Consider the following 12049-nt stretch of genomic DNA (forward strand, 5'->3'; position numbering starts at 1 on the left):
GAGAGAATCAAGATAAATATTATTTCAGTCTCATTCATTTAGAAGTAAAAGACCAACAGATCACTTTAAAAGCTTTTCACACTAAAATTTTATGTTGTCTTTCCATGGGAAACATTAAGCTCTCTGAGGAGTGCATGGGGGTGGGGTGCAGGGAACGTGGGGGGATAGGAGGAAGGGAGTGAGTGGGAAATGGGATTAATAGGTAAAATGAGAAAAGATTGTTTTAAAAAATAAATAGAAAAGAAAGAATGAAAAAAGACTAAAGAGTCCACAAAAATTTCAATGATTATTCAAACTCACACATGTAAAATGTTACAGTTCCATTATCTAATGATCAGAATTTTTTTAATGTAAAATAATAAACCAAGAATATGACACTATTTAGATATGAAAATGGTAAACTATAAACTAGCTATATCTAGTTTCAGAAAAGGTACTGGTGTCTATTCTTTTAATTGGTAAGCAATATACATTTTACTTTACCTTTAAATAGTAGTGTGGTCCTTGTAAAGGATTAAGTCAGGGGATGAGCAAAAAGGATTTAACAGACTTTCAAACCAGTAATCCTCTTTATTCCTACTCTGCCTCCAAGCAATACATTAAGCACATCTTCAGTTCAAGATTCCTTTGCTCTGACCCTGCTTGATTTTCTTCATCTGAAGCTTGACTAACCCACGTAAGATTACCAGAATGATTAATTGGCAAATGAACTTATTCTCGTAGAAATTACTTAGCCAAGTTTTGCTTATACAACTATCAGCTTTTCATGTCTAACTTAAGCCTCATTAGACAAATAAGCCAAATGTGAGAAAATGATTTATAATGAAATATCTCTTTTGTTCATCAATAATCAGTATATATTATTCTTTTAAATGAATTTAGACCTAAAATATTAGATAAAATTTGATTTCAAATAATATTCACTCTTCTTGCAAAGCATCATGACTGATATACAAATTATGAACCACAATAACTGATATGCAAGTACTACGTAGCAAAAATAGATACTTAGCATGTTTTATGAATATAAATTTGAATATTATGCAGTGGTGATCTTAAATAAGTCAAAATCAAGGGATCTCAACCTGTGGGTCATGACCACTTTGTGTCACATATCAGATACCCTGCATATCGGGGTTGTAACAATAGCAAAATTACAGTAATAAAGTAGCATTTAAATAATTTTGTGGTTTGGTGACACCACAACATGAAGAAGTGTATTTTTTTTTTGAGATGGGGTTTCTCTGTGTATCTCTGGCTGTCCTGGAACTCACTCTGTAGATGAGACTGGCCTCGAACTCACAGAGATCTGCCTGCGTCTGCCTCCCTGAGTGTTGGAGTTAAAGGCGTGCGGCACCACTGCCCTGTTGAAGAACTGTATTAAAGCTGTCACAGCATTAGAAAGGTTGAGAACCACTGGTTTAACATGTTCCTCTAAGCCAAAAATATTAGTTTCATTTGACAAATGTTTCTGAGGATTATTACATGGCAACATCTGATGTTAATCATAAAATTCAAAGTTAAGTTTAGCCCTATAGTCTTCCTATAGATACTGTAACATTTACAAAGAAGGCCAGTTATCTATTGTCTCAGTTTGGTATCAAATCATCCACCTTAAGGTTAACTAAATGTCAGTAAAGCAGCACTTGTACCCAATGTTTTACAAATGTTTAAAAAATATCTAAAACAACAGAATAGCTTTAAGTTAGCTCCTACAAAGCAAGAGTTTGATGTGCATGAATGAAGTTATGAATCAAGAATGAAGAAAATCCTCTATAAGCTTCAAAGGATGGAAATACATTAATATGATCTGATCTCCGAAAAAGATTTTTAATATATATTTCTAATAAATGTGTCTTCTATCAATAATGGTGGTTGGTACAGGAAGAAATTGCTTCATCTATACTTTATTTATTTACTATATTGTTTTCGAAATCACTAATTGAGATATTGTGTTATAAATACAAGGTACAGAACTGAAAGATCATAAGACGCTGCCGATTTAAGTAGTTCCTCCAAAATCTGTTTATGGTCAGTTAATAACTGTCTCCTTTTTCAAAACATATGGAATATTTTTTTTTGTGATTTCAATGTATAATTATTATTTCAGTTTAATTTTATGACTTTTGTGAATGTCATAAAATTATTTTTCTATGGTGTTCTGATTTGCTTCTCTGCTGATGTGATTTTAAAAAAGCAACCAAAACAACTCATGGGCAGAAATAGTTGGTTTGGCTTGCAGATTAGATTCTTCTATTGAAGGATATTAAAGCAGGAACTGGGAGCAGGAATGTAGATATAGAACTGAAACAGGGAGCACAGAGAAGCACTTTTTACTGATTTGCTCAGCTGGTTTTCTCAGCTATTGTTTTTGCTGTATATCCCAGCACTAGCTGCCCATGGATGGCACTGTGCAGAGTGGCCTGCTCATTCATAGATCCAACCTCATGTTCTCTTTTTTAAAGTAACTCATAGAGTTTATTTTGTATTTCCCACATATTCATGGACATGGGGCCAGCCACTAGAGCATAGTCATCTTACCAGGGGCTACCGCATTAAAAATAAAAAATACTGGCTTTCCCTTCCTCCAAAACTATCATCTGTTTTTCCACAGATCGTCAGTTATTGATGCGGACTAATGAACCTGTCCTCCTTCGATGCTAGAATGTTGGCTGTCTTGTGTGGATAACCACAGAAGCTGTGAGCTTATGAGGGCCACATTCCTGTTATGTTCAGAAGACACTCATTTGCTCCTGTACTTCCTGCCCTCTGACTTTTACAATTTTTTCACTTCCCCTGCAATGTTGGCCTGCACTTTGGAGGGAGGTGATATAGATGCCCCATTTGTGACTGAGTACTGTAGTAACCCTCTTTGTAGTTTGATCAGACTTGTAAGTTTCGTCATTAACCACTGTTCACAGATCAAAGAAGTTTCTTTGATGAGGCTTGAGAGCTCTGCTAATCATGGATACAGAGCTTTAAATTTTTTAGAAGGAAGTTTGTGATTTATTTTCTATCAGAAAATAGCAGTAGGTTTGTTACTGGGGCTTGTGAATTCCTCAACTAAATACTTACAGAATCAGGTAAGTGCTTTTTCCTGTGGAACAGGCTTTTAGTTAAACCAGTAAGTGATTAATTATCCGCATAATATCGGTGCCACTATTGTGCCTATTAGCATACCTCACCGTAGCAGCCATCATTGTACTTCATAGGGTTTACTGCCTATTAGAATTGTTGATGCATTTTTACACCAATTACCTACATAATACCTCTAAGTACTATGAAAGCTAGTAGGCAGAGGAAGCTTTTGGTTCAGTATCAACTGAGTTTCTGCATGTGCTCTGACCAATATGTGTGGTGTCTTCATCGACAGGATACTAACATCAAGTGGTGGTGGGCAACAAAGAGCAATGGCAATAAATAGCCTTTATTGTTTAAGGAGTGTCTCCAGGACAACTGTGATTAGCAGCACAAAGGGAGGTATTACACACCTAGCTCTAAGCTTTTTATTTGGCATCCTATGACTTCTGGGAAGTCATAATCTTCTGTGTGTGCTACCTCATATCACCTGTCTGTCTGTCTGTCTGTCTGTCTGTCTGTCTGTCTATCAGTCTATCTATTCAATCTTTTGTCATCTATCTATATTTATATACATATCTCTGTCTATATATTAGTATTAGTTATATTTTCCCCATCCTGCTTATACACTACCCTGAATCCCTCTCTCCAATTTCCTACCCCAGGTTCTAGGGAGGGGGAGGTTGCATTTTTAACTAAACTCATATTTTCCATTTTCATCTTATCAATTGCTTTATATGCTATTTTCCTGCATTATTAAATGTAATTCTGTGGTCTAAGTATCAGGCTTCAAGAATGAGAATTTCAGTTCTCTGAGAATTCTGTGAAACTCAGTCCAATTATAATTACCCATTTCACAGCAATGGGTGACTTTAATTTTATTGAGCTTTGAATTCCAAACCCCAAACATGGAAGAATAAACATATGAAAATTTATTTATCAATATGGTACATTGTAAAAATGTTCTCAATTGCCACAAAAAGCGTCCTGTTCATTATTATTACCATTTTTTCTGGCTGGCCTTGTAGAGTTTCATAATTACTATCTTAATGAAGTGTAGCAATGATGATGGTTGGAGATGTACATTTTTATCTCCGCTAAATGGTAGGGAATTTTAATTTTGTAAAGTGTTTGTGTGTGTATATTATGTATATATAAAGTATTTTGTTTGGGAAGGGGTTTTTTGGAGTCAGGATTTCATGTAGGAGAGCACTGAACTCACAGTAACTAAAGCTCTCTTGAAGTCCTGATCCTGTTGCCTGCACCCATGACCACAGGCATGGATCATCATATCCTTCCTGGTATAGCTTTCCAAAGAGTATAAGTAAATGCGTATTTGTACCATAAAAATAAATTTTTGTGGATTTCAGAACTTTATTCATGACTTTAATTTCATTGCTCAATTCAGACATGTAGGAGTACAAAAAATTGAAAGTTTCAGTAAAATATGATGAATTAGGGGGTATTAAATATTTCAGGACATCTTCAAGTAATCTAGGTGATTTTCTTTTTATTACACATTATTCTACACTGAGATGGCAATATTAGTAGCATCGTATGTTTAATCAATTGTTTTAACATTTTGATTATTTTTAATATTAAGAATCTACAAAGATTATAGTACATGGCCAGTTCCAGCACTATCTCCACTATTGATTGGTTGGGGCCTTCAATGGGGTATCCTTGTGGATTCTTGTGAGTTTCCCTGGCATGAGGCTTCTCTCTAGCCCTTTGTCATATCCCCAAACCACCACCTCTACCCATCCTGATCAATCTGCTCCCTCAAGTCCCCAACCTTCCCTACCCCCACCCCACCCCCAATTTATCTAGGAGATCTTTTCTATTTCTCCTACCAAGGGAAATCCATACATCCCTCTTTGGACCTTCTGTTATCTAGCCTCTCTGGAGCTGTGGATTGTAAGGTGGTTATCCTTTAGTTTACTAATAATATCCACTAATGAGTGAGTACATACCATGTTTGTCTTTCTGGGTCTGGGTTACCTCACTCAGAATGATTTTTTTAAATTCCCTCCATTTGCCTAAAAATTTCATGAGGTCATTGTTATTTTTTTTACAGCTGAATAATACTCAATTGTGTAAATGTACATTTTCCTTATGCATTCTTAGTTTGAGGAGCATCTGAGTTGTTTGTAGGTTCTTACTATTATGAATAATGCTGCTATGAACATAACTGAGCATGTGTCCTTGTTGTATGATGGAACATCCCTTGAATATATTCCAGGATTGGTATAGCTGGATCTTGAAGTAGATTGGTTCAGTTTTCTGAGAAACTGCCATATTGATTTCCAAAAGTGTCTGTACAAGTTTGTCTTCCCACCAGCCGTGTAGGAGTGTTCTCCTTACTCTACATCCTCTCCGACATAGGCTCTCATCAGTGATTTTTTTATCTTAGCCATTCTGACAGGTGTAAGGTGGTATCTCCAAGTCATTTTGATTTACATTCCCCTGATGACTACAAAATTCTTTATGCGTATTTTGAACATTTGAGTTTTGTCTGTTGAGAATTCTCTGTTTAGGTCTGTATCCCCACTTTTGAATTGGATTATTTGGTATTTTGATGTCTAGTTTTTGAGTTTTTTTTTTTATTTATTTTGGAGATCATTCCTCTCTCTTATGTGGGGTTTGTGAAGGAAGATCTTTTCCCATTCAGTAGGCTGTCTTTTTGCCTTATTGACAATGTCCTTAGCCTTATACAAGCTTTTCAGTTTTAGGCTGTCCCATTTTTTAATTGTCAGTTCAGTGTCTCTGCTACTGATGTTATATTCAGGAAGTATTCTCCTGTATCAAGGCATTCAAGGCTAGTTCCCACTTTCTTTTCTATCACGTCTAGTGTAACTGGATTTATTGATCAAAACTGGGCTTAAGTTTGGTGCAGGGTGATAGGAGTCTATTTTCATTCTTCTACATCCTGAACTCCAGTTATGCCAGCACCATTTGCTGAAGATGCTTTTTTTCCTATTGTATAATCTTGGCTTTTTTGTCAAAAATCAGGTGTTCATAGGTGTGTGAATTTATGTAGGCGAAGACCGCTTGTTCATTTCCTGACTGCACAGACCCAAAATAATCACACAGAAACTGTATTATTGCAACACTTCTTGGCCTATTAGCTCACATTTCTTATTGGCTAGCTCTTATATATACATTAACCCATTTCTATTAATCTGTGTATTGCCACGTGATTGTGGCCTAGTGGTAAGGTTCCGTTTGGCATAGGGCGTTTTTCTCCTATGGAGGCTTCATGACTTCTCATTGATTCCATCTACTTTCTCCTTCTCTATCTGCTTGGAACTCCTGTGTTGCCCTACTCTGTGCTGCAATAGGCCCAGAGCAGCTTCTTTATTAACCAATGATATTCCCAACATACAGAGGGGAATCCCGCATCAAATTTATATCTGGTTCTTCTATTTGATTCCATTGATTCACCATTACCAAGTTGCTTTCATTACTATAGCTCTATAACAGAACTTGAAGTCAGGGATGGTGATGCCTCCAGAAGTTCCTTTATTGTACTGTCTTATTTCAGCTATCCTGAGTTTCTTTGTTTTTCCATATGAAGTTGAGTATTGTTCTTTCAAGGTCTGTGAACAATTGACCTAGCCATCTACTCTAATCAGATTGATGACTACCCTAATTGCCATCACAGAGCCTTAATCCAGTAACCAGTGGAAGCCGATGCAGAGATCCATAGGCAACCACTATGCCAGGCTCCAGGAATACTCCTGAAGAAAGGAAGGGGAGGATGTATGAGCTGTGTGTGTGTGTCGGTGAATGTGTGTATGTGTGTCAAGGTCATGATGGAGGAACCCACAGAGACAGCTAGCCTGAACTCATGGGAGCACATGGACTCTGGACCAACAGTTAGTCAGCTTGCATGGGACTGACCTAGTCCTTTTGCAGGTGTATAACAGTTGTTTAGCTTGTTCTCTTTGTAAGGCTTCTAAAAGTGAGAGCAGGAACTGTCCGAGGAGCTTCGTTGGATTTTGGGAACCTGTTTTCATGACGGATTACTTTGCCCAGACTTTCTTCAGGGGGACCTGCTCGGTTCTACCTCAACTTGATGTGCCATGCTTTCTATGTTCAAGCCCATGGGAGGCCTGTCCGTTTCTGAATGAAGATAGAGGAAGAATGAGTGAATAGGGAGGGGGGGTAGATGTAAATTGGGGGAGATAATGGGATTAAAGGAGGGAGAGGAAACTCTGGGCAGCATGTAAAATAAAGGAAAAATGTTAATGATAAAAAGGAATCTGCAATGAATTATTTGATATCACAATAGGAGAAAATTAATGTGAAGCATGAAGGCACATGTGTATTTTCATAACGCTTGAGTATAGTCATAGAGATCAAAAGTTATGCTGCATAGCATAATCCTGCTTAAAAATAAAAGGGAACAAATTCAGAAGCATAGAAACTAAGTTTTATATATAGTTAAAAGTAATATTTTGTAAGTCAAAATTCAGATTATATAAATCAAATATTATTTAGAATGATAAAAATAATAAAAAAGAACCTTTTGCACTTGTGAGTTCTATATGTATTCATTCAATTAACAATGGGTTAAAATATTTGGGAAAACTTCTATATCCATATTAATCATGTACAACTTTTCCATTATTGTTTATTAAATAAAAAAACACAGCATCTATTTAGGTGGCATTTTTGTATTATGTATTTTAAGTTACCCAGATATGATTTAATATATACCAGAGGATTCTTATGTATATTATATTCAAGGGTTTCTTGAGACAGGGTTTTCTCCGTAGCTTTGGAGCCTGTTCGGGAACTAGCTCTTGTAGACAAGGCTGGCCTTGAATTACAGAGATCTGTCCTCCTCTGCCTCCCAAGTGCTGGGATTAAAGGCCCACACCACCACTGCCTGGCACAAATGCAATTTTTAAGGGACTGGAGCATTTCCAGATTTTGATTTTTGTATATCCTAAAATGAGTCCTTTGTAACTACTGAAGCATGGTTAGATATATGATTTAACTTGTAGACCTTACATACTTAGCACTGTAAATAGTCTTAGACTTTACTATAAAATATATATTTCATATTGAACAAATGAAGAAATTTCAAATATTGAAAGAAAAATCCCAAGTTTAGTTATTTAATGAAAGAATAATAGAACTATGAATTTATATATATTTAGTAGCTAGAAACACCACAGTTTTTATAGAAGTAAGTATTTTCATAATCTTGCCATAAACCCTCCATGATAGGAAACTTAGTTTTATACACAAAAGAGCAAAGGATCATTGAATATATGGAGAAAAGTTTCATGAGCCACGTTTTTGAGGTGACTTCTGCTGTGATCACAGCCGTAGCAATTTCCAAAGTTCCAGGGCAGGGACATGAGGATTAGAAATATTAGGTAGGAGAAACAGAGATAAGAATGAAACACAGAGACATAGGACAGTATTGGGAGGGCAGCTCAATGTCTCCTGCATAATGAGTTCTGAGTTCACCCGTGTTTAATTTTTTACACATTTTTATACACCAATACAAAAAGGGGGAAGAAAGCGAAAGACTGCTTTAACATGATACAAGAACAACCAGAACAGTTACTTGCTCCAATACTTGAGACATCAAGCCATTAATTCCTGAGAAATGTATTTGGTGGTTGGGGCAGAGAAAACACCCTAGACTAAGTATCCTGAAGGCAGTCACTCCCTAAATCAAACCTTCTATTTCTCTTTCAAAAGGAGAAGTATGCTTGAATTCTCTGTGCTTTGGTTAGGGTGAAGTGGATCTACCTCTATGGGCCATTTTAATGTTCAAAACATCAAGTAACCACATCCTAGGTCAGGATATCTTGTTTTGTAGCAACTCCTGACGTTAACAGCTTTGAAAGAGGAAAACTAACCTCAACCTCTCTGACATTAAGACAAGGTAGGCTCACATTTTTGGCTCTCCACAGAAAAGCCCCCAAATGATGTGGGATTTCCCTTTCTATGCTGTGATTACCATTAATGAATAAAGAAACTGCCTTGGCCTGTTGATAGGACAGAATCGGGTAGGCGGGGAAAGCTAAATGGCATGCTGGGAGAAAGGAGGCAGAACCAGGGAGAATCCATGCCAGAGACAAACACTGGAACTTTAGCCAGTATGCCACAGCCACATGGTGATACACAGGTTAATAGAAATTGGTTAAATTTACCTGTAAGAATTAGCCAATCAGAAGCTAGAGCTAATGGGCCAAGCAGTGATTTAAATAATATGGTTTCTGTGTGATTAGTTTGGTTCTAAACAGCTGAGAACAAACAAGTGGCCCTCCCACAATGTCCAAATCTAAAAGTGCTAGCTTGCATATTTGGTTAAGGAAATGTACAGTACTACTTATTTGGTACTTATTAGTCTATTCTGTTTAAGAGAATATCCCTTCAAAAACTGATGAGTAAACTGTAGAACAAAATCAAATGGTTCCCCTGACAGTGAAGTGATAGAATAGAAAAATAGATTAAAAAGGCTACATAGCCTTTCATTTCTCCTACAGACTCACTCTTGTAACCTCAGATACATGTTTGCATTTGTCATTTTCTTTCTTTCTTTCTTTCTTTCTTTCTTTCTTTCTTTCTTTCTTTCTTTCTTTCTTTCTTTCTTTCTTTCTTTCTTTCTTTCTTTCTTTCTTCTTTCTTTCTTTCTTTCCCTTCTGACAGATTTTTGAAACAAGGAAGTAGTCTTGGAGAAACAAACAAATAAAAAGAAACAAAGCACTGGAAGGTATTAAATAGCGCAGTCATCAGAACAAAATTGTGCCACCACAAACACGGTTTCTTTTTTTTTTTTTTTTGAGATTGTATTTCTCTCTTCTCTTTTCTCTTACCAAACCTCCAATATACCCATTCCCTCCCTCCTTCAAAACCTATTGATTCCATATAATGCTACTTGTATGTTTTCAAGACTTATCATTTGGTACTGGACAACAAATTGATATGGTATTCCCAGGGGAGGGGCACATCTTCCACTCCTAGCTTTCCACAGTTACTTGTGTGCAACCAAAGATCTTTAGTGTACAATATAGATGATACTTGAAAAGGTTAAAAAGTTCTTATATACCTTCTGAAAGATTCATGGCAGCTCTAACTTGACAGGTTCTCTGGCATGTGGGAGACCGACAGATAACCCATGCAGAGAGAACTTGGGGTTAGAGTTTATTTAATGAGTAAGGGGATAATGGAGTGAACAGATAGATAGGGAGAGAAGAAGAGGGAGAGAGGGAGTATGTGTGAGTGTGTATGTGTGTGTGTGTGTGTGTGTGTGTGTGTGTGAGAGAGAGAGAGAGAGAGAGAGAGAGAGAGAGAGAGAGAGAGAGAGGAGAGAAGTGGGGGATGCCAGAGGCAGTAGTTACCTCTTCAGAAGAGGGTTGGAAAGAGAGAGTGGGGGGGGGGAAGAGAAGGTGAGAGATCAGCTTGCCTTTGTGGGAGGGAGAAGGGGGAGGATTGTGGGTGGGCAGAGCTTGTCTGTCAAAGGGACAGAATACCCAGGTGACAGGGAATGTCAACAAAATGATAACGTACCTCATAGACTTATTTAGCTATCAATTTAGTTTTTCTTATATATTAAAGGTTTGGGAAACAGTAGAGATTTATATGCAACTGGAAGCAAGGTTTGCTTTCTTAGAGAAACAGTATATAAGTTTTATTGATTTCTGCATGTTTAGTTTCATCTGTATGAATGTGTATATGAGTATGTATGTACGCATGCACATATGTGTGTTTGTGTGTGCATAAATGCCACCCTTGTGTGTATGAGGTAAAGAGTTCAGTCTTGTTCCAGAAATAAGTATATAGATAGTGATACTATTAATGGCTCCATGTTTAGGAAATAAGTAAAATATTGATTTTGGCTTATTTTCATTTTCTTGTTGGCCATATAAAAATAAGAAAAAGTATAAGTCCACCCCAAAAATGTTGGAATACCCAATGGGATGGGAAGAAAAGCTCTTTAGAGAAAGGGAAAAAAACATATTGCTGAATCTTTTTGGGGGAATTTTTATGACCCGGAGCCATTTTCTTTAGTAGAAATCTGCAACTTTATTCTCTTGCTTTCAAATAGAGGAAAGCCCTAAATCATGTGACATTTCACATTATTTATATTCTATGGGAATTAGAGCAGGAATGCAATAACATTATCTATATATGTAAAGCATTATCTATTAGCAGTTCAGGTTTACTACCTTCTTTGTGCTCTTCCCGTCTAGTGTTTCATTGTGTGTCACCTGTCAACATTTTATGTGCAATTTAAGATTCTTTTTCGTGTAATATAATAGCTTTGAATAATATGAAGCTATCTAACTAAAACTCTCAATTAACCAGTTTTATTTATTTATTTTTTTGCTACACTCTCCTTTTAGAAGGAAGAGGCAAATGACAAGAAAACAAGCTGTTAACAGGTATTTATTTATTTATTTATTTATTTTAAAAAGTCAACTCCCTGGGAATGTTCTGGAGCCTTTACAGATTCAGCCCAATTTCTATAACTTTGTTCTCTATGTTATACTTGCTTATATAGGAAAGGGAAACTATTTAAAAAAATTAACATCAAACCCTCAATTTTGATTAATCTTTAGTGATAAGAGAAAAAAGAAACCTGAATAGCTAATTAGAACTGATCTATTCATATGAAGTGTCATGTTAATTGGGGTTTCTATGGTGATCATTTGTACTTATTAATTGGGACTGGATCATGGGATCACACAGAAGAGTGAGAGCTTGCAGACAAAGTAAACAACTCCCTTCCTGGTACTGAAAATGAGAAATTAGAGAAAAGCTACAAGTTCATGGAGATTGAGTGAGAGTCAGTGACATAAAAACTTGTGTCACTTGTGTAAAATAATTGGAAAATAATTGAAATGTCTATCTAGTTTTTGGCTGTGGAATTCTTAGGAAGGTACATTCACTTTTACAGGGCAGCACAGGTTATTGTGTGTTCTCCAGCAATAGTAGTCAATAA

The 12049-nt window shown here is 36.4% G+C and overlaps 1 protein-coding gene across 1 annotated transcript in view; it reads left to right on the plus strand.

Moving 5' to 3' along the window:
• The window catches only part of LOC121441091 (dachshund homolog 2), a 504032-nt gene that overhangs the window by 133490 nt on the left and 358493 nt on the right, over positions 1 to 12049 (plus strand). Inside the window, exon 2 of the mRNA XM_041642221.1 lies at positions 11451 to 11489. Within this exon, the coding sequence (XP_041498155.1) occupies positions 11451 to 11489 (39 nt within the window). The remainder of the gene's footprint in view (positions 1 to 11450; positions 11490 to 12049) is intronic.

The sequence above is a fragment of the Microtus oregoni genome, unplaced genomic scaffold, assembly GCF_018167655.1.
Source record: "Microtus oregoni isolate MIOR12 unplaced genomic scaffold, Mior012 000073F_002, whole genome shotgun sequence".
Lineage (NCBI taxonomy): Eukaryota > Metazoa > Chordata > Mammalia > Rodentia > Cricetidae > Microtus > Microtus oregoni.